The sequence below is a fragment of the Vulpes lagopus genome, chromosome 4 (genome assembly GCF_018345385.1).
Source record: "Vulpes lagopus strain Blue_001 chromosome 4, ASM1834538v1, whole genome shotgun sequence".
Lineage (NCBI taxonomy): Eukaryota > Metazoa > Chordata > Mammalia > Carnivora > Canidae > Vulpes > Vulpes lagopus.
This window is the reverse complement of record NC_054827.1, coordinates 88,563,786-88,587,019: the sequence shown is the minus strand read 5'-3', so window position 1 is coordinate 88,587,019 and position 23,234 is coordinate 88,563,786. Positions and strand designations below refer to the sequence as shown.

At 34.0% G+C, this 23,234-nt stretch overlaps 1 protein-coding gene across 7 annotated transcripts in view; it reads right to left on the bottom strand.

Moving 5' to 3' along the window:
• The window catches only part of AP3B1 (adaptor related protein complex 3 subunit beta 1), a 262,968-nt gene that overhangs the window by 133,131 nt on the left and 106,603 nt on the right, over positions 1-23,234 (bottom strand). For all 7 annotated transcript variants that reach the window (XM_041752074.1, XM_041752073.1, XM_041752077.1 and 4 more), the window contains 6 exons: positions 18,656-18,811; positions 14,368-14,465; positions 13,221-13,275; positions 13,062-13,133; positions 10,644-10,706; positions 7,024-7,156 (listed from right to left, as the gene is read on the bottom strand). In XM_041752074.1, the coding sequence (XP_041608008.1) occupies positions 7,024-7,156; positions 10,644-10,706; positions 13,062-13,133; positions 13,221-13,275; positions 14,368-14,465; positions 18,656-18,811 (577 nt within the window). The remainder of the gene's footprint in view (positions 1-7,023; positions 7,157-10,643; positions 10,707-13,061; positions 13,134-13,220; positions 13,276-14,367; positions 14,466-18,655; positions 18,812-23,234) is intronic.

The following is a 23,234-nucleotide window of genomic DNA, read 5'->3' as shown; positions in this document are numbered from 1 at the left end:
AGATAGAAATTATTCATATTAGATATGTGTAATGCAATTTAAATGTAATATCCTTGGTAAAATATGAATTTAAATTAGCAAAATATTCTACATGTTTTAAATGACTAGGTGAGAACGATAACTACAAGTATATTTCCAAATGTTGGGGGTGAACATTTCTTAAGCAGAAGATTATACTTTAATTTCTAACTTCTGTTGTTGCCTCCTAGTTTCTAATATCCCTTTCCAATGCCTGGATCCTTGAGTCAGAAGAGCCAAGGGAGGGCGGATAGATTTCGCTGTTCACCAAACTAAAAAAAAATTCCGTAAGTGGTATGTACAAAATACGAGTACTAAGGATCATCAGTTGTGTGAATCATTAATAGTAAGAAAGGTGTTACTATAGAAATAGCCTGACTTCAGAGCCAGAATTAGTACACTTATGTGCTGGATTCTCTCCATTTGCCTGGTGAATCCAATCTCTGACTTTCCTGACCCACTCTGTGCCCTTAGAGGTTGATCTCTGCAGATTGCATCAACCAAACTCCCTTGTCCCTAGCTTCCAGCTATGTTTAGCTAATAGGAAGCACCAGCAGATCAAAGAGCAGAGGGAGATCGTATTTACTATCCTGGATCTCTCTACTGCCAGGTCTACCTGGTAGTGTATGCATTCATCTATTGATAGTTTCAATTCTTCTGGAATGGCTCTCACCTGCTGAGTCTGGTAACTGCTCCCACTCCTCACACCCCTTCCCTTCAATTCTAGATATGATAAAGGGGTTTCCCACTGTCACTAGCCTGTTAGTCCCAGAGTGTTACATCATACCTTCTTGGTTTCTCTTAATCCTGCCCATACCTTATAAATAGTTCCTTTATTAAATTCTCTTCAATCATCCTTTATAAAAAGTGTACCATCTGTTTCTTGCCAGGGCCTTAACTAATATAGTAATTGGTCCTAGGAGTGGCTCCAAGGAAGCAGATCCTGAAACTGGGATTCTGGGATTGAGTTATCACACTGAAGTTGCTAATCACTGGTCCAGAATTACATTTTTGGTGGTACCAGCAGAGAGTTGTAATCCAATTAGTCAGAGCACCTAAACTTATGTATGGAATGAATCTTATATAAACAATTATCAATGCTACTGATGTCAAATAAGTAAGTCAACAATAGGGATCCCTGGGTGGCTCAGCAGTTTGGCGCCTGCCTTTGACCCAGGGCACGATCCTGGAGACCGGGGATCGAATCCCGCGTCGGGCTCCCGGTGCATGGAGCCTGCTTTTCCCTCTGCCTGTGTCTCTGCCTCTCTCTCTCTCTCTCTCTCTCTCTCTCTGTGTGACTATCATAAATTTTTAAAAAAATTTTTTAAAAAAGTAAGTCAACAATGCCTTTATTTATTATTTTGACATTTTTTTTATTAATAGGGCTTCATGGACATGAAGAGATTCCCCTGGCATATAACAAATAAACAAAGGTTTATTTTTAATATTATAATGGAAATACCATGATTTCTGTTATTATTTTCTCTGAAATATATCTTCTTATCTAGCTCCCTTTAAGAATACATGTAAAAGGGATCCCTGGGTGGCGCAGCGGTTTGGCGCCTGCCTTTGGCCCAGGGCGCGATCCTGGAGACCCGGGATCGAATCCCACGTCGGGCTCCCGGTGCATGGAGCCTGCTTCTCCCTCTGCCTGTGTCTCTGCCTCTCTCTCTCTCTCTCTGTGACTGTCATGGATAAATGAAAATTAGAAAAAAGAAAAAAAAAAAAAGAATACATGTAAAATTTTTATGATTCTAATCATTAAACATACATTTTTTTCAAACTGTACCTCTTTCTCCAGAAGGTTAAATGAAGGTTATATGCTTTAGTTTATGGTATGATAAATTTCTTTCTCTTTTACAGTAACATGTAGTAGGTACCTTATCTTCATGATTTTAAAGATGAAGAGAGGAAATGCACTAGATTTACATGACTTTGTCCAGAATCCAGAATGTACCATTCATCTCTAAACTCTAAGAGGTGCAACTATTTACTTACACAAAGACCACCACTTTGACCTTTGATGAAAACAAAGATTAAGATCCTGACTTTCTCAAACTTATACTCTAGTAAGAAAAATTAAAAGTAATGAATATGCAAAGTAGAATATGGTAAATGTGATTTTAAGAAACCAGAGTATTTTTTATTTTTAAAACATATTATTGCAAAACTAGACCAAGAAAAAAATATTGCATTACTTTAATTATACACGAGAGGTAGGATTAGCTATAGTTAAAATATATATTTAGCATCATTTATCCTTTGATGCTATATCCTTTCCTATTGTTGTTATAAATTACCACAAATGTAGTGGCTTCAAACAACACAAATTTAGCATCATACAGTTCTAGAGTCAGAAGTTAACAGTTTAACCTTTATGGGGCTAAAAGCAAGATATCAACATGACTACATCTCTACAGAGGTTCTAAGAAAAAATCCACTCTTTACCTTTTCCAGCTTCTACAGGCTGTCCGTATTCCTCGGCTCAAGGCCCCATTCTGGCAATGGTATCGCTCCAAGCTCTGCTTCAGACATGACTTTCTTGACCTCCCTCCTTCCCTTAAGGACCCTTCTGGTCTCCATCTCAAGAATCTTAATCATATCTGCAAAGTCCCTTCTGCCATGGAAGGTGGCATATTCATAGGTTCTGAACATAAGGACCTGGACATCTCTGGCAGGAATCCTATTCGGCCTCACCCGTGTGCCTTCTCATCCCTTCACGTAATCCTACCCTACTTTTCCTTTATACTATTCCCTATACTATTCACAGGACTGTGGTGCTGCTCTACCAGAAGCAAAAAATGATTCTGTATTCTGGACCTTTCCTGGCTTCTGCCTTGTCCTTAACAAAACCTCATGGTCCTTACTCTAAGATGTATAGCCCAATTTTTAAAATTTAATTTCATTTTGGTACGAACACCTAACATGAGATCTACCCTCATAACAAAATTTAGTTACATTAATGTTGACTATAGGTATAATATTGTACAGCAAATCTCTAGAGCTTATTCAACTTGCTTAAATGAAACATTACGTTTTCTGTTTAGTAATTCCCTGGGTTCCCTTTTCCTCCACCACTGGCTACTTGCATTCCACTCTCTAATTCTATGAATTTGACTATTTTAGGCTTCTCACACAAAGCGGAATCATTCAATATTTGGCTTTTTGTGGCAGGTTTATTTCACCTAGCATTGTCTTCAAGGTTACTACGGTCTACTATTATCCTCATTTTACAAATGAAGAATCTGAAGCACAGGGAGATTGAGTAATTTATTCAAGACAGCATTAACTTTCAAACACAGGTAGTGTAGTTCTGCATGTTAGCGGATAGCTCACAACAGAGTAAGTGGTCAATACACAGAACTATAATACACTTGTTTTATATTACTGTCTCCTTTCATTGGACTGTTAACTCTGTAAATGCAGGAACCTTTTATAGGCTGAATGAGTATCTTATTTAGCTATTCAACATATACTAATTACCCCCAATGTATTCCAGTTCTCAATAAATATTTATTGAATTATGTAAAACTAAATGAAACAACAACAAAAATAGTCCTCTGCCCCAATCCTTTTAGTTTACAATTGATGGTAAGGTTATTCAGACAAGCAAATTTTGCTAATAGGTTACCAGAAGTAAATTACCTTAGACAATTAAATTATCCTAAGCCAGATGAAATGCAGATATGCAATTTCTCATAAAGGTCCTTGAGAAATTTGTCAAATTAATCTTAGATAGTGATACCAAACTATTTTAGGCAAGCTTCAAGTCTGCCTAGAAAAGTCCTCTCCGTGTCAAAGGAGAAGTCAATGACATTAAAAACAAACAAACAAACAAACAAAAACCCTACAGATCTAAAAAGAATGTGTTAAATATATGGAAAAAAGAATGGAGTCTAACTGCTGTCCCTAAGGTTTTAAGATACATTATCTGAACAGATGATGAGATATTTGTATTAATATCAAAAACCACAGATCCTTAGAACCTCAAAAGACTATATAGATTTTAAAGAAACTGAGACCTCATTCTTGACACCTATTCCTAAAAGCAGATCTTTTAATAGAAGAAAGGAGCTCTGTTGTCTGGATTGGTCATTTTAAAGTTAAAAATATTATTACTTTCTTTAATATTACTGATTTTAGCATAAATATTCTCCATATTTGTTTTACTACTTTTTTTTTTAAGATTTTATTTATTTGAGAGAGAACATGAGTGGGGGGAGAAGCAGAGGGACAAAGAAAAGCTGACAACCCACTGAGCAGGGAGCCCTCCATGGGGCTTGAGGGGCTCAATCTCAGGACCCCAGGATCATGACCTGAGCCGAAGGCAGATGCTTAACTGATTGAGCTACCCAGGCGCCCCTGTTTTACCACTTCTTTTTTTTAAAAGATTTATTTATTTATGATAGACATAGAGAGGCAGAGACACAGGAGGAGGGAGAAGCAGGCTCCACACAAGGAGCCCGATGTGGGACTCGATCCCAGGACTCCAGGATTGCGCCCTGGGCCAAAGGCAGGCGCTAAACCGCTGAGCCACCCAGGGATCCCCCTCCCCCTTTTACCACTTTTAATGAGGTTTTCGAACTACAAAAGTATAGCACATATGAAAAAGAATTAAGAACGAGACACTATAGGCTAATGATGATTATGCAACCAAAATATGGACAATTTAAGTTTCTAAAATATTCAAACTGCAGGGAAAAAGGCCATTGTTATAATGACGGTTTTTTTTTTAATTTTTATTTATTTATGATAGTCACAGAGAGAGAGAGAGAGAGGCAGAGATACAGGCAGAGGGAGAAGCAGGCTCCATGCACCGGGAGCCTGACGTGGGATTCGATCCCGGGTCTCCAGGATCGCGCCCTGGGCCAAAGGCAGGCGCCAAACCTCTGCGCCACCCAGGGATCCCATAATGACGGTTTTGATTTACCAAAAACAAAATCCTAAACATCAAAATAACAGAGTTTAAATTAGTAAATCTTCCTACTTTTAAGAGTGAATATAGATTATATTAGTCTCCCATAATCTAATTATAAAACAATCTACTCTTCCCTTCAAAGTACTACTAGGGTAGAATATTCATCTTTTAAATCAAAGTCAATAAAAAATACTTTCAAGAAATTTACAAAGCTGAAGTAGAGATAATTGCTTTAAAATCCACAACTTGAAAATTTCACATGAGAAAAAATGGTCAAAAACTAGAATTCAGAAACCTTAAATAATATACTTTGTATTTAAAAGAACCACTGAGTATACTAACTAGCTTGTAGTACTTTTCATATGCAGCTAAATTTTAAAATAATTACCTGGTAAATCTTGGTTCATAATCCCTAATGTTCTGGAAATATTTTTCCAAGAAATGTGTCATATACAATCAAGAAGAAAGTTATTATTAAGATACAGGAAATAAAACATGTTTTTCAACTCACATTTTAATGTGTGACACAGAAATAGAGACAAAAGGGATGAGAAGTAGATATAGGTAAAATGAATGCCATTGAGCATCCTAATCTTCTCTAGTTACATTTTATAGTAAACTTTAAAAAAAAAATCTATTTCCTTGAAATGTTTGTTGCAACTTAGTTAGTTTTAATACTGAATGTAGAAAAATGTTCTACCCATCTTATTACCTTAAGTTTACATGGTTCAAGTTTATATTTTTATTTTTATTTATTTTTATTTTTTTTTAAATCTTTTTTTTTTATTATTTTTTATTTATTTACTTATGATAGTCACAGAGAGAGAGAGAGGCAGAGACACAGGCAGAGGGAGAAGCAGGCTCATGCACCGGGAGCCCGACGTGGGATTCGATCCCGGGTCTCCAGGATCGCACCATGGGCCAAAGGCAGGCGCCAAACCGCTGCGCCACCCAGGGATCCCAAGTTTATATTTTTATATTCACAGTAAAAAAAAATCACTCCTAATTGGGCAAAATTTTGTTTCGGTTTGTTTTCATTAGAAATGCTTATCACAATGGCATAGTTTTCTAAAGAGATCTACATTTGAGAATTCATAATTAGGGATAACAGTTATTGTAGTGAAAAACAAAATAATATAAATGTAAAATGATCAATTTTCTTATGTTTCAACTTGTGCTATGTTGTATATGCCTAAATATGACATAATTATACTTAGTATTCCACAAATAACTTCAATGATTTTACACAAAAAATTGAGCTTTTCCTAAAAAATGTTTTAATCAAATATACAATTATAATAAAAATTCTATACATAAATTATTATAAAGGTGAAAGTTGACCGATATTTATCTTTCCCCAAATGGCTTTACTTGCTCTGAAGCCATACCACAGAAATAACTGACATTTATTGGCTTTACTTGCTCTGAAGCCATACCACAGAAATAACTGACATTTTACCACAGAACAGTATGACATCTAGATTATAGATTTCACTGGTTATCACCTACCCAGTTTTACAAAATGTTTACGTGTTGTTTGGCTTAAAAACACGAAGTTGTTTCAAACGGATGATTTTTAAATTAAGTTTCATATTGAATATAAAATCATTAGATGAGTTTCTGGAAAAAAACCTTTGAAGGTACATAATAAACATTCTTTTTTGATCTAGCCACTTCTCCATGTTATATGCCTTTTAGCCATTTGCCGGCTTTTAGCACCCTCTGCAGGTGAACCAATACAAATACATGACTTACATGTCATTAAAAGCAGCAAAATAGAACCTTTGTAGAAAGGGTATAATGAAGGTGACTGAAATGTAAAGAAATAAACAAATTATACTTTCAAAAATTATATTTTCCTATTTATGAAAAATACTGTAAGTTTATTATCTGATTTACTAAAACAAGACAAAAGTGTGCGTGTATATCTTTGTATTTCAAAGATCAAATGCTACTCTCATCATGACCATGCTACTGACATACAGGAAACACTAAAATGCAATGTTGAAAACGTTACAATTTGAAGATCATGCCAAGAATATCCAAATGATAAATTACTTGCAAATAAAATTAAATCGTCAACTTACCATCTCTGTTGGACAAGAGACATACCAGGCCACTGAGGCATGTGTCAGTGACTTCTGAGATGTTGGTTGCACATCTGCCTATCGTTTGAATAGTGGCTGCTGCAAACTGTTTATCCTGGCTTTTCACATAGGTCTAAAAAATATCATTTCAATTAGTTTATACTTTGGTAATATCAAGTAAACAAAAAGATATTAAGCTTTGTAAAAAAAAAAAAACAAATTTTATAATATGAATATTCTCATTTATATGCACAACAGGTCCAAATGATGACTTAGCTTAATTTAATTTTGTTTTTTTACTTAAAGAATGTGCCCACAGAAGAGGCACATTTTCAAGCCAGGTTCATTCACCTGTGGCCACAGAGGCTTGTGACTCCAAAACAGATAGTAGGGAGCAGTCACCCAAAGACAGCAATTAGTTTAAGTGCAAGGTTGAAAGAGATGATGAGAACTCTCTCTTTGGAGGTTTCAGTTCATTTAACCAGCAGCATCTGTGAATCTATGAAAAAAAGGGTTGCTTTTTTCAGAGACACTAAATCTAAAGTTAGGAGAAGAGGAAATGGACAAAAATACTATGACAAACATTTTCAAAATGGTATCTGAATGGTAGTAAAACTATAATAGCTACAATAAGCAGTATTCCAATAGACTTTTAAAATACTCAGTTTGTAACAAAATACCAGACTTTTGAAATAGATTTTCTTTAAAAGAATGTTTTGAAAACATATTTTAAACTATGTACTTATATAAACTTAAAAAGAAATCACTAACTTAATAACAACAAAGATCTTCACAAAATTTACTATAGCTGTAAAGAATTTCACTTTGATTATAACTTTCCTAATTTATTTTTTTTAAGATTTTATTTATTTATTCATGACAGACAGAGAGAGAGAGAGAGAAAGGCAGAGGCACAGGCAGAGGGAGAAGCAGGCTCCATGGAGGGAGCCTGATGTGGGACTTGATCCCGGATCTCCAGGATCACACCCCGGGCTGAAGGCAGAGCAAAACTGCTGGGCCACCGGGCTGCCCTAACTTTCCTAATTTAAAAAGAGCTTTTATTGTTTATAGAAATTAACATGCTTTATGTGTATAAAATATAATATATATTTATATATTACAATGTATGTAAAAATTTAAAAGCCCATTTTCAACTGAATTTTTATTTATTTATTTTTTAGAAATAAGCTTTCCTCTCCATGTGCAGCTCAGTCTCAATCTGAAATCAAGCATCACATGTTTTATTGACTAAGCCAACCAGGCAACCCTCAACTGAAATTTTTTTAAAAAAGATTCCGAACCTCAAATGAGAAGTACGTAATATAGAATTAACACTATGGTTATTTAACATACCAAAGAGGATGTATATTTAAATGGTGCCAAAATGACAAATAGAAGAGAAAATCTAAGAACATCTAAAACCATATGGATTTTGTGAAAGCAGTACCAAGAATAGGATTAAATACTGAAGAAAAAAATTAAATTCTCTTAGTTCCATGTAGGAAAGATCGATTATATTTAAACCACTTTCTAGCTGATGACCTAATTTTCTCAATTAAAAAATATGTGTCTTGGGACACCTGGGTGGCTCAGCGGTTGGGCAGCTGCCTTCAGCTCAGGTCGTGATCCCGGGATCTGGGATTAAGTCCAACATCAGGCTCCTGCTAAGAGCCTGCTTCTCCCTCTGCATATGTTTCTAACTCTCTCTCTCTCTCCCTCTCTCTCTCATGAAAAAAATAAATAAATCTTAAAAAAATAAACATAAAAAATATATGTCTTTAGAAAAATTCTGTTTTACTCAAAAAGTTTTAAGTAAGCTGGTCATACCTATAAACGTAACCCATAAACCACACAAATAAGGCACAAATGCTGACAGTGATAAAAGTAGATACATAAAAAAAGAATATATTAGAAAGTCTAACTAAATGATGGACTTTATTAAAAATCCTAATATTAGATGAAGTGGCTAGACACCAATATTTTGAAATAGGTCCAGTGTGTCACCTCTGTACAACTAAACAATGCTATAAAATTGCCTGAGATGCACCACCTACATCCACAGTAAACTTAACATAGCAGGAAGCTGATAGCAAAAGGACACCCAAACAGTTTACGTATAATAAGAAAAGAGACAAATAGAAAGACTGAGACAAAAACTAAACTACTTAAAAAAAAAAAAAAGCAAATTTATAAAAATGAAATAGAAATCAAACCCAATTAATGTTCTCTAGGTATATATTACTTGACAAGAACTTGAGATACTGTATTTTCTGGCATATATAAATAAAAGACGACTGGGTATCCAAAACATTCTAATTTATTTTTTAAAAATTTTTTATTTGCAGGGGAGGAGCAAAGGGAGAAGGAAAGAGAATCTTTTTTTTTTTTTTTTTTTAATTTATTTATTCATGACAGAGAGAGAGAGAGAGAAGAGGCAAGACACAGGCAGAGGGAGAAGCAGGCTCCATACAGGGAGCCTGACGCGGGACTCGATCCCAGGTCTCCAGGATCACACCTCAGGCTGCAGGCGGCACTAAACCACTGCACCACCGGGGCTGCCCAGGAAAGAGAATCTTAAGCAGGCTCCACACCCAATACAGAACCCAACTTGGGGCTCAATCTCACAACCCTGAGATCATGACCTTAGCTGAAATCAAGACTGCATGTTTAACCAACTAAGTCACCCAGGCACCCTAAAACATCCTAAGTTTACAAGGAATACTTCTAGAAAAATATATAGCATAAAAGTACAGTAATCCAGTTATAAAATTATAAATTATAGGCATGCTATAATATTCTACTACTACTGTTAAATGTATAAGGTCCCCCAGTTAAAAAAAATACAATATTTATGTAGCTAAAAGGAAATTTAATATAGGTATATAGGAGGATAATGGCAACAAAATAAATAAAATCCATAAAAGTGGAGAGTTGACAAAAACTGATTTGCGTGTAGCATGTGGTATATTTTTACTAAGAAAACTGCTGATGAGATACACAATTTGTAATATTAATATTAGGTTTTCTATTGCTATCATTAACCACTAAGTGTCCAGAGCTGACCCCTCCATCTTAAAGGGCATATACCCATGAGGTAATTGTTAAATAATACTTTTTAAAGGGTGCATAGCTGGGAGGCATCCCATCCATAGCATTAATGGTTTATTAAAGTACAAAACAAAAACAATGATAAAAAAAACATCATGACAGGAGCAATTGGACACTATCTAAAAGAGTGATAGGTTAATAAACAGGACAACCAGATAAGAAGTGAAACCATTTTCAGAATGCAGAATATGGAATGGACTAGTGATAATGACAGCCCAGAGATATGGAATCCTTCCCAATAACATAATTTAAAGATAAAAAAGTATAGTTATAAACTACTCCTTCAAATTCTATGAAAACATGAAAGGGACTACTATTTCATTTCCCTTAACATTTAAATTTGTAGTTGATGTTTATGTGTAGAAATTTATAAATTTCTTTTCTCGATCTTGTCCCAAATCACTGTTTTATTTAACACAATTGCCTACTTGTGAATTGAGAAAGATGTATAGTTCACTGTACACTTAACAAATGATTTAGAAGTTATTTTATAATTAGCACTGTATACAAACCTGAAATTCTCGAAGCAGAGTTGATATGTTGGCTTCATTTGCCAAGTTTGTCAAAATTTCAAGCTACAGTAGAAAAAAAGAGATAGTAACATTGTAAAACACAAATAAAAAGGATTAATTTAATAAAGACCAGGCATTTCACAGAAAGGTAATTTTTGTTTTTATTTTTATTTATTTATTTGACAGAGAGAACAAGACTGAAAGAGAGAACAAGCAGGGGGAGCAGCAGAGGGAGAGGACAGTGGGGAGAATCAGACTCCCCACTGAGCAGGGAGGCCAATGCAGGGCTGGATCCCAGGACCCCAGGATCATTACCTGAGCTGACGGCAGACACTTAACCAACTGAGCCACCCAGGTGCCAACCTGCAATTGACCAATCGATCAATCTGTCTATTAATTTAATTTGATAGAGAATTTTTGTTTTTAAAAGAAGTCACATTGTTACAAATGTTGTGAGGCATTATACCCTTCTGGTGAAGTTTGTCTTCCTACATTTCCAAATAGAGAACAGATAATTATGTAATGCTTCAAAACAATTAGGAAAAAGAGAATCCTACATCTTCCCTGTTTGTCCCAACTTTACAATTTATATCTAATTAAACAATTTAAGGTAGTTTGGCACTTTTATTCCTTTATTAACAAAGTTAGAAAACAACTTGCCCATGTAATATCTCTGTTTTCCAAATACCAATTAATTCTTTTGACTGATTTGTTCTCATTCATCCTACCATTCCAAACACTTGGGACATTTTAATTTCTTCTTCTGGATTCACAGTTATAAGAATATGCAACTGAAAGTCTATCTCTTGGACTCCTGGGGCTCAATGGTTGGCTGAACACCTGCCTTTGGGTCAGGGTGTGATTCTGGGGTTCCAGGATCGAGTCCCACACTGGGCTCCCCATAGAGAGCCGGCTTCTCCCTCTGCCTCTGTCTCTGCCTCTTTCTGTGTGTCTCTCATGAATAAATAAAATAAAATAAAAGACTATCTCCAATAGGCTCACTTAAAAAGTTTCAGTTCTTTCTTGTAAAAAATATTCAAATAATCTGAAGGAAAGCAAGAAAAAAGAAAAAAGGAACAGAGAACAGATGGGACAAATAGAAAACAAAACATAAGATGTGTGTGTGTGTGTGTGTGTGTGCGTGTGTGTGTGTATACAGTCATATTAGTAATTACATTAAAAATAAATGGTCTAAACACTCCACTTAAAAGGGATCGATTGTAGAAGTTCTTTATATATTTTGAGTACTAGTCATTTTTTAGATATATGTACTGGGAATATTTTTTCTCAGATTATAGCTACACTTTGCATTTTATTTTGAAGAAAACATTTTCATTATACAATTTTTAAAAACAATCTTAAATATATAGAAAGGGTAAAAAAAAAACTATTTTGATCTGAATCATTTGAGAGTTGCCAATGTGACACCACATCATCCCCAAATGCTTTATGTATATTCCCTACAGCAAGGACATTGTCCTATAGAACACAACAGAACCAAGAAAAACAAGAAATTAACACTGATACATACATGCATGCAGTCATCACTCCCATTTAAGTTTCACTAATTATCTCAATCATATATAATAAAGGGATCTAGTTCATTATCACACATTATGTTCAGTTTTATCTTTAGTCTCCTTCTGTCTGAAAGTTTCTCAACCTTTCTTTTACCTTTACAAGCTTGACATTTTTGATAACTACAAACCAATTATTTTCCAAAATATCCTACAATGTGGAGATATATTCTATTTTCTTAGGATTACATGCAGTTTCCATGTGAATAACCAATCATTCCAGTATTCTTCATATACATGGATCTGTTTCCATGCTTTCTATTCTATACTATTTATTTTTCTAAGTATCATATTAATTTTCACATCTTTATATCTCTAACTACGTTCTATAATGTAGTTATTACTCCCTGAACACTCCTTCATAATCTGTTAGTATTAACTGTTTCTTTCTCCTATTCCCAAATCCACAACCTCCTATTCAATCTACCAACCAAAACAAAAAAGTTCACAAAAATATTTTTTTAAGATCCACTCAAGCATCATCCTTCCACAAGTCTTCCATAAATCCTAAAGAATTAACCCCCTCTTTCTGTTCTGCCCAGTACTCAACTCAAATCTCTATATCACTTAACAAACACAAAGTACTAAAATTATCTATTTACACATCTGTCTCCTTCAGTATACAATGTGTTATTCAAGGTGCAGGGAGTATGTATAAGCTTTGTATTATTAGGATGCAGCATAGTAACTGGATATAATAATAAAGTTTAGAAAGTATAAGGAAAATCCCTAAATGTGTTTTTTAAAAAGTAGATGTCCATTTTGCAGATAATAGAAGCTTTAGCAGTATCTTCAAAGTAAAAATGTACTAAAGGTACCAGAAGAATAAAAGCATGCATACCTTCAGTATTTTGATCATAGTTGGATCAGTTGACCTAACATAGAAACTCTTCAGATAAGGTTCAAACATACCCTAGATTATAAAAATAAATATATAAATACATTTATGGCACTAATACATTCATTTCTCTCTTGAATTATATGTTCACAATGTACATACCTTTCTCTGAATTGACATAGTTGCTATATTCTGTAGGACAATATACTGCACCTCCCTAAAAATTAAAGGAGATTTTTCACTGGATATGTTTTCCAATTAAGTGCCCTTATGTAAACAGTATATTAAACAACCAAAGAAATCAGCAATAAGTTTTATATTGAATTCAAATATAATATTAAAAAGTTTCAGGTAAATCTTAGATATTTAAAAAATAAATAAATCTTAGATATTTATGTCTTCTTTTTAAACACACTTTTCCTATAAACTACTAATAAATAAGATTTGATTCATCATGAGGAAAAGTTAAAATCTCTTTTACAATTCTGTGTTCCTAAGATGTAAAAGCCTATACTATAGCTGCTCTGAACATACTCAAGGAAGTATTCTTAAGGCTAATGGAATAAACATGACCATACAATTAATATAAACTCTTAATTAGATGCTCATTGTGTCAGTTCTGGCCACTGTGATAAGAAAGATTAAAAAAAAAAAAACGTCCTGTTATTTTATGTCCAAATATATTAAGAAATGAAGGTAGAACTGGATCTAGTATAAAGCTTCATGTGAAACATACATTCCAGATCCTTCTGATAACTTTTGAACTAGCTACAGAAAAGAAAAATTACTGAACTGATAAAAAGGAAAAGAATAACTATGTATAAAGACATAGGAAAGAATAGGAACACAAAGGATCTCATAATGACAAAAGTCAATCTAGAGCTAAGCAGTTAGTGGTGCTATAAAGACAAAAAGAAACATGCATCCCCCCCCCACACCAACTCCATTAGCAAAAGTAAGCACTCAATGAAAGAAATTTTATATTTAAAGTAACTAATTACAACAAAATACTCAGGGTAAGCTAAAGAATTGAAACTACGTTATAATTTTTAAAACACGGGAAACAAAACAACCACAAAAATCTGATCTTAAACTTTGCCAAAATATTTTCAATCCCTTTGGGTTTGAGTTTAAAAGAAATTTTATACTTATCATGAACTTAGAGATAAATCCCATAAAAGGCTTTTATGATGATCCCTTAAGTATGAAACCTTATAGACAGAACACAGAATCATGTAATGAATGTCTGAAAGACAGATTACATTTGTTCAAACATTACTTTTAAAGGAAAAACAAAATCAAGTCCTACCTATTACTACGAAGTAAACGCACTAGTGATTTAGAAATAATGCCAACTTCAGATTTTGGTGATATGTGCCAATACAGCTGTGCAACTGCCATAACCACCTAAAAGGTAAAGCAAGAAAACAGTAAGAACTATGAACATGGGAGCACTCTACAGTTTCAAAGTACATTCCTCTTACATATATTGTTTTCTTAACTCCTATAAAATTCCTGTGAAGTAAAATGAATATGTTGCTACCCTTCCAAGCAGGCTGAACAGTGTCCTCCCAAGAATTCATGTCTACCCTCAGAATGTGACCTTACTTGGAGGTAAGAGTCTTTGCAAAAATTACTAAGGTAAAGATGGAGATGAGATCACACTGGATTAGGGTAGGCCCTAAATCCAATGAGTGTCCTTATAAAAGAGAAAAGAGGGATCCCTGGGTGGCCCAGTGGTTTGGCGCTTGCCTTTGGCCCAGCGCACGATCCTGGAGACCCGGGATCGAATCCCACATCAGGCTCCCGGTGCACGGAGCCTGCTTCTCCCTCTGCCTATGTCTCTGCCTCTCTCTCTCTCTCTCTCTCTCTCTCTGTGACTATCATAAATAAATAAAAATTTAAAAAAAAATTTTTTAATAAAAAAAAAAAAGAGAGAGAAAAGAACACAGAGAGACATGAAGAGAAAATGTAAAGGTGGAGGCAGTGACTGGAGTGATGAATCTGTAAGCCAATGAATGCAGAACTGCTGGCAACCACTATAAACTAGCAAAAAGTAGTTGCTTCCTTAAAGCCACCAGAAGTAATCAACCCTTTGATGCCTTGATTTTGGACTTTCAGCTTCCTACAAAGTATGAAAATAAATTTCTGCTGTTTTAATTCACCTGATCTGTGGTAATTTGTTATGACAGCCCCAGGAAACTAACACATCCTCAAAAAAAAGAAAAGAAGTGTTATCAGAAAAAGGATGTTAAATGAACTACACAAACTCTATCAGCCAGTATATAGCAAAGCTTTACATAGCACTCCAAATCCCAAACTCTTAATAGTGTTGCTGTTGCTTTGAGATTGGGAATATTTTAAAAGTTGTAAGCATATCTTTCCAACTGAAGCCCAGAAGTAACAAGTAAGCTTTTGAAAGTTTAAAAAATTGGTACATTAAAATTATAATTAAATGACCTCTGTTAAAACAATCCCTCTAAAATAGCAGCATTTGAAATAATCTTTTTCTCCAAAATGCAGAACTTTAAAACTAGTGTTTTCTTCAAAACCACTGTAAGAGTGATAGGAACTTCTGTCATAAAATTTAAGAGTACTGTTTCCTCGACACACCTCTATACCTAGATTCAAAGTTCAAAAGACCAAACTGAAACATTATCCAATTCAACCTGTGACAAATGCAGAGATAGAGCTACACTAGTTCTATCATCTTGACTTTAGTTCAGAAAATATATTAATATTACCTTCTGCTTGTTCTATAAAGTTCTAACAAATATATGGTGGGAGTTTTACATATGCTTAAAGAGTATGCAATACCTAAGGGTGCTTGAGATAAAAGGAGTTCCTTCCAAAACTAACAAACATTTAAAAAAAATTGTTTTTTATTCTATATATTTAAGAAACTTAAAAAAAAATACAGTTCACAGAGTCCTAAATTTACTATTCTTGGCACTTTGCTGCACTATTTTTTACAAGGATGATTTATAGCTTTCAGATACTACTTGAGAATTAGAGGAATGTAAGGATATTTTATTTAACTGTGATCCACAAATAGACAGTAATTACAGAACAAAATCTCTTGAATTTAAAATCTTATAAAATAAGGGTGCCTGGGTGACTCTACCTGCCTTCAGCTCAGGTCATGATTCTGGGGTCCTGGGATTGAGCCCCACATTGGGCTTCCTGCTCAGCAGAAAGTCTGCTTTTCCCTCTACCACCCCCACTCACCCCCCTTAGGCTCGCACGCGCTCTCTCTCTTTCTCTCTTGCTTTCTCTCAAATAAAATTTTTAAAAGGAAAGCTGAAACTTAACCATAATGTATTTTAAAGAAATTAAACCTTTTTCTATTAAAAATAGTCCAGTGCTACTGGCAAAGAGGTAAACTTACTTTCTATTTGTCACTTTTTAAGATTCTAGATGGCTCAGTATGTCATCTCTTCTAATAGATTAATTAGGGCACTCCTTCAAACCCACAGGAGGTACATACTTTCCTTTTTCCCTAGTATTTACAAATCTAAAAGTTTAAAGTTTTTTCAAAAACTGGAATTTGAGGGCAGCTCCAGTGGCTTAGCGATTTAGTGCTGCCTCTGGCCCAAGGTGTGATCCTGAAGACCAGGAATCGAGTCCCACGTGGGGCTCTCTGCATGGGGCCTGCTTCTCCCTCTGCCTCTCTCTCTCTCTCTCTCTCTCATAAATAAAAATCTTTTTAAAAATCATAATAAAAAAATAACTAGAATTTGAAATTTATAGTCTAATTTGTAAAAGCCAAAAGCTCCCATATCATCAAAGTCCAAAATGACTAAAATATACAAATAGACCTTCTACAGTTAAATTATGGGCATTCAGGATAAAGTATATCCTATAAGTAATCTTTTATTCCTAACTACTCATACCATGTCACCTTATCCACACTGTTAAAATAGCCTCCCAACATTCTGCTGCCAATGTCCCTTTACTCCAACTCAATCTACACAGCACTGATGAACTAAGTTTCCTGAAAAAAATTCTCAGTCTCTCCTTTAACTATTAGTAAGGCTAAAACAAGGAAATCCACTCACAATCCTCTCAGTCTCTCCTTTAACTATTAGTAAGGCTAAAACAAGGAAATCCACTCACAATCCTTCAAGTCAACCTTTATACGTATCTAGCAGCATCATATTAGCAGGATACCAAAATATATTGGAACAGAAAGTAAACTACCTCTATTTGGTATACAATCAAATAAGTAGGGAAAAAAATACAAACTACTTCTATTTGTTTCACCATTCAAGAAAATTTTTGATCAGTAAGTATTTACACTATAAATTCAATTCCCAAGACAAAGATAAATAGTCAATTTAGGTTGCAAGTTACAGCTACTTAAATACAATCTGGCCCAAGCTGGCCTCACTAAAATATAATCATATTTTATAACATTAGTAAAATAGTATTTTTTATTACTGTGTATGGTTATTTTAAAATGATATAGAAACTAAATTACCAGGTATAATATAAAAACTTCCGCTAATTACCAAGATACATATACAAAACTCTAAGCTCTAAATTTGCAGGCATTGGAAAACTTAAGATAACTCAAATAAAATTCCTCATTTTCAAAGTTTTTATTAATTGAACAGAACAATTAAGAATATTTTTTAATTAAAAATATTTGAAAACTGTTTTGCTTGACTCCATCAAATGTTTAGATATAACTTCCAGTTAACAGGTAACACAGAGAACAGAAGAAAAAAAATAAATAGCATTATAAGGAAGGAAAGATAAAACCCAGAACATTTCTGCAAAGACTTGAGAGGTTTAAGAGCTATAATAACCAGGTACCAAAAAAAGAAAGGGGGGAAAAAAACAGGTACAATAGATAATGGTTTAAATTATCTATTTATAAAAAAAAAAAAAAAAAAAATTATCTATTTATAAAAGATAATTTAAAATAAATTGGTATTAAATGAGAAAAAACTTTATTGAAATAGACAGGACTGACTAGGCAAAAAAGGTTAAAAAGTACTATGTACAGTATTATTTTTATCATGATTTAAAAAATATGTATGTGTAGACATATACATGTGAATATATGTATATTTATGAAGAAAAAGGGTCCAGAAGAAAATGCATCAAAACATAACTGACTTCTGAGTGATGGGAATATGTTTTAATTTCTTTAAAGTTTTGCTAGCCCTTATTTCCTAATTTTTTATTTTGCCCTTGTTTTCTTTTGAAATATAAAGTGTATTTAAAACAAAAAGATGTAAAACAAAAACTGAGGACTCAAGTGAAAGTGATTTTTAACGCTACTCCTACCAGTTAAAATTTATTATGTATGTGGTATTATACTAGACACTTTCTTTATATGTTAGTCTCTTAAAACTCTTATTATAGTTTCATATGAATATTATGGACTGATACCAGATTAAGTACTCTCAACTACATTCACATAAGAGAGAAATATGCACAGTCTTCCAATACAGTGAAACCTGATTTCTTGGTGTATAACCAAACAAATGCTCCATTAGCACACTGAAAAATCATTTACTAAACTTACAAACTTTTAACCACTGTTTAAAAGAATCTGTGAATTATTTCTTATAAGGGTTTTAGCATACCGCTGCATTCCTGCTCTGAAGCAAAGGCTTTGTATTCCGAATTAAAAGTCTATGGTCTGGATCCATAGCATATGGCTTCTTCCTTTGGTCAGTCTTTTCCTTCTGTTCATCATCAGATTCATAGAAGTTCTTTTCATTGTCTTCTAAACCATCATCCTATAATAAAAGACAAAGAAAACTTTCTTTTTAACATCTATAGTCATGAGAGTATTTTACTGTAGGATATTACTGTTGAAAGGAATTTGAAAATATTATGCTACCTGTATAAAAGAAACACCTTGCTTTTTATCATATTTTATAACTATATTTTAGTGCTATAAATAGAACTTCTTTTATATTATATAGTAAACCTCTGAAAATATTAAATCCCCATAGATATATCCATAGCTGACCAAAGGCATAACTTGACCATGAGACTCTAGCAAAGCCTATAATATAAGATTACCTAAAACCTGAGAACTAATTCCTTACATTATCAGTCACTCTGTAACTGGATTAAATGATCAAAACAAAGAGAATGTTTCAACTGTAGCACACATATAAGAAATCATAATAAAACTTGACAGGTTAAAAACTAGAGATTAAGTACATCCCTATGTTGTCAAGAAAGACTCAGTTTGATACTTATGTATATCCACAGGGGTTGATTCTATACTTTTACTTTGTACTTTTAATTTGAGTTCATTGTTATATCTGCCAATAAAATCTGCCTACAGGCAGTCTTAAAAACAAATAAAAAGCATACAAAGACAATAATTTCTACCTGGATCCAGTTCAAGGACTGTTTAGAGGTAATTTTTGTTACTAACTACCTGAAACATAACTTTTCACCTCTGAAAAGATGGAGTAGATGTACTTTTCCCTATTCCTCTATATACAACTAGAAACTGGAGAAATTATATAAAAAATAGGAAAGGTAAGAGAGAAGAAAGACTGAATATGGATCTCAGGACCCAAAGAATGAAACAACAGTTAAATTCCTTGGGGTTTCATTTTTACCACATATATCAAAGACTGAGAAGCTAATAAGCCAAAAATACCAACCAGAGATAAAACAAGCCCTCCAAAAGCCTGATCTCTGTAGCCAAAAGGACCCAGAAAAAGAAAATCCAGCAAGACTTTTTTTTTTTTTTTCAGAAAATAACTACTTTACTGCAACTACCAATAGAGAAAAAACTAAAGTCCCATTCCTACCCCTATCAGCAAAGGTGGATGTAGGAGCCTACACTTCCAACCTTGCCATGCTGTAATAAGATGCTTCAATCATCCCACTGGAGTGATATCAAAAAGGCCACCATAGCCAAGACTTTAATTTCCACCAGGAGATAACAAGGCACCTCCATGGTATCAATGAAGACAAAGTGAGGAACTTGCACATCTAAGTCTGCCTATCAAGAACAAAGTGACCTTATCCCTCCCCACTGAGCTAGTGTAAGAAAATACTGAGTGAACACTCGAGATTTACAGCACCACCACCCAGTGGTACCAATGACACTAGTGGAAGAAACATGTAGAACAGCTAAGGGGCATTTCTATTCCTCCCAGACTGTCAGTCATCAGGACAGCAAAAACAACCTCCCTGGTGTGTCAATGGAGACTGAGTGGGGAAACTGGACTTCTACCATGACCTGGCAGTACTAAGGCAGCACATCCCCCATCCTTCTCTAATGCAGGGTATCAAACAAACCCAGATAAAACAGAAGATCTAAATAAAATCCAGAATCTCATAATAGCCAAAATATCCAGGTTTCAATAAAAATTACTCATCATTCCAAGTACAAAGAAGATCTAAAACTGGATGAAAAGAGATAATCAGTAGATACCAACACTAAAATGACAGGAATATTAGGATTATCTGATTAAGATTTTACAGCAGTCATCATAAAAATGCTTCAATGAGCAACTAGGAACATTCTTGAAATAAATGAAAAATAGAAGGACTTAGCAAAGAGTTACAAAGTCTAAAGAAAAAAAGTAGGATATATAAAAAATAAAAGACCAAACAGAAATGTTACAACTGAAAAATACAGGAATCAAAACTAAACAATGGCTAAATTCAAAAGCAGTATTAAAGGGACAAGGGAACCATCAGTGATCTGAGCCATAATAAAAGAGAAATTGCCCATTATGAACAACAGTGAAAAAATAGACTGAGGACAAAGGAAAAACAAAAAGAAAAACACTCCCCCTCAAAACAATACAGACCTTTGAGGACTTGCAGAACTATAACAAAATAACATCTATTGTCATCTGAATCTTGGAAATAGAGAAGAAAAAGGGTAAGGTTGGGTGACTATTCCAAGAAATAATGACTGAAAAGTTACTATATTTGGAAAAAAAAAAAAAAAACTTCAGATTGAATAAGGTGAGTTTACCCTAAAAAGAAATCCATAACAAAACATATTAAATAAAACTAAAGACAAAAAGAAAAAATCTGGAAAGCAACATGATAGAAAAGACACTGGAGAGGTGGTGGTAATGAATCAGAGCGATTAGTGATAAGGATAAAAATGTAAATTCAAGAACTACTCAGAAGTTGAAATCAATAGGATGCAATGAGTGAATGTGAAAGATGAAATAGGAGCACTTAATGAAGATGTCCCCATTCCCAGCTTGGATAATCAAGCCACTAATGATGTTATCAAGTAAGATAACTGTGGGGAGGGGGGTGTAAGAATCTCTCTTTTTCAAGGCTGTTTGCTATACAAACACCCTTAAAAGATAGTCCAAAAGAAAACCTTAAGCGGAAGAGCTGCAAAAATGAAGACAATCCATGAAAAAACATCTCCCAGTAGTTTCTTTTTTTGTTCATGAATGACCTGTCCCTATTTCTAAGTGAATCTTCTAAGAATTCACAAATTCCCCCTAACAAAACAAAAAGTATAATTCGTGATCCCATTTTTACTTCAACATGGCAGAAGAGTTTTTAAAACAGTTACATAACTAAGTAAAGAGTTTTAAACTTGACACCAAAAGCACAGCCCATAAAAGGGAACATTAATAAATTGGATCTCATCAAAGTTAAAAGTTCCTGCTCTATGAAAAACTCTTAAAAGGAATAAAAAAATTCTAGACTGTCAGAAATACCTGGAACCATACATATTAATGACAAAAGACTAGTATCCAGAATACAAAGATAACTCCTAAAACTTAACAGTTAAAAAAAAACTTTTCAATTTAAAAAGGGCAAAAGATTATCATTATGGACTGTACTGCACTTCTGACTCTACAAATTCACATGTTGAAGCAAGTGACCCAAAGCCAAACTAGGGCCTTTAAAGAGGTAATTAAATTTAATTGAGACCATGGGGGGAAGGGGGGGCACCCTAATCCAACAAGACTAGTGTCCTTATAAGAAGAAAGAGACAGACATCAATGGTGGCACACACATACACACACACACACACACACACACAAAAAAAAAAAAAAACCCATGTGAGTACACAGTCAGAAGACAGCCATTTGCAAGCCAAACAGAGATGCCTCAAGAGAAAGCAAACTTTCCAACACCTTGATCTTGACCTCCCAGCCTCCTGGAAGAAGTGCGAGAATGTGAGAAATAAATATGGTTTTTTTTTTGTTTTTTTTTTGTTTTGTTTTTTTTTTGAGAAATAAATATGTTAATCAAGCCACCCTGTTAGGTATTTCATTACAGCAGTGCTAGCAAACTAATACAGACTTCAACAAATAATTCACCAAAGGACATATTACAAAACGGCAAAAAGCACATTATCTATTAGGAAAACACAAATTAAACTAGAGCAACATTAAGACTACACACATATCAAAATGGGTCTCATCTTATATAAAAACATCGTGACAACACCAAATGATAGTAAGAACACAGAGGAAATAGATCACTTTATATGCTGGTGGTGACCATAAAAGGTTACAACCACTCACAGTTTGGCAATTTCTTACAAAACTAAGCTTGGAATTATAATACAATCTGGTAATCGCACCACTGGGCATTAATCTCAATGGAATTGAGAAAATTGAGTGGAAAATAGAAATTTATTCTCATACAAAAACCTGTACACAAGTATTCATAGCAGCTTTATTCCTACTAGCCAAAATGGAAACAACCCAGATGTCCTTCAATGAATGAATGGTTAAACGAATGGTAAATAAAATGGTTAAATATTTATACCATGGAATACCACTCAGAAATAAAAAGAAACAAACAATGATACACACAACAACTTTGATAAATCTACAAGGAAGTATGATGAGTGAGAAAAATCCTAAAAGGTTACATACTGTATTATTCCACTTATATACCATTCTTGAAATGATAAAATTATAGAGAGAGAACAATTACTGATTGCTGGGGATTTAGAGGGGCAACGTTAAGCACAGGGAATGAAGCAGGTTTAGAGATGCAATGACAACATGAAGGATCTCAGTGATGGAAATATTGAGTCTTGACTTTATGAGTGTCAATATCTTACTAGTTTTGCAAGACACTGCCACTGGAGGAAAATAAGCATAGATTACACCAGACCTGTATTCTTAAAACAGCATGTGAAACCACAGTTATCTTAAATTAAAAAGTTCAATTAAATAAAACTAAAGAGAA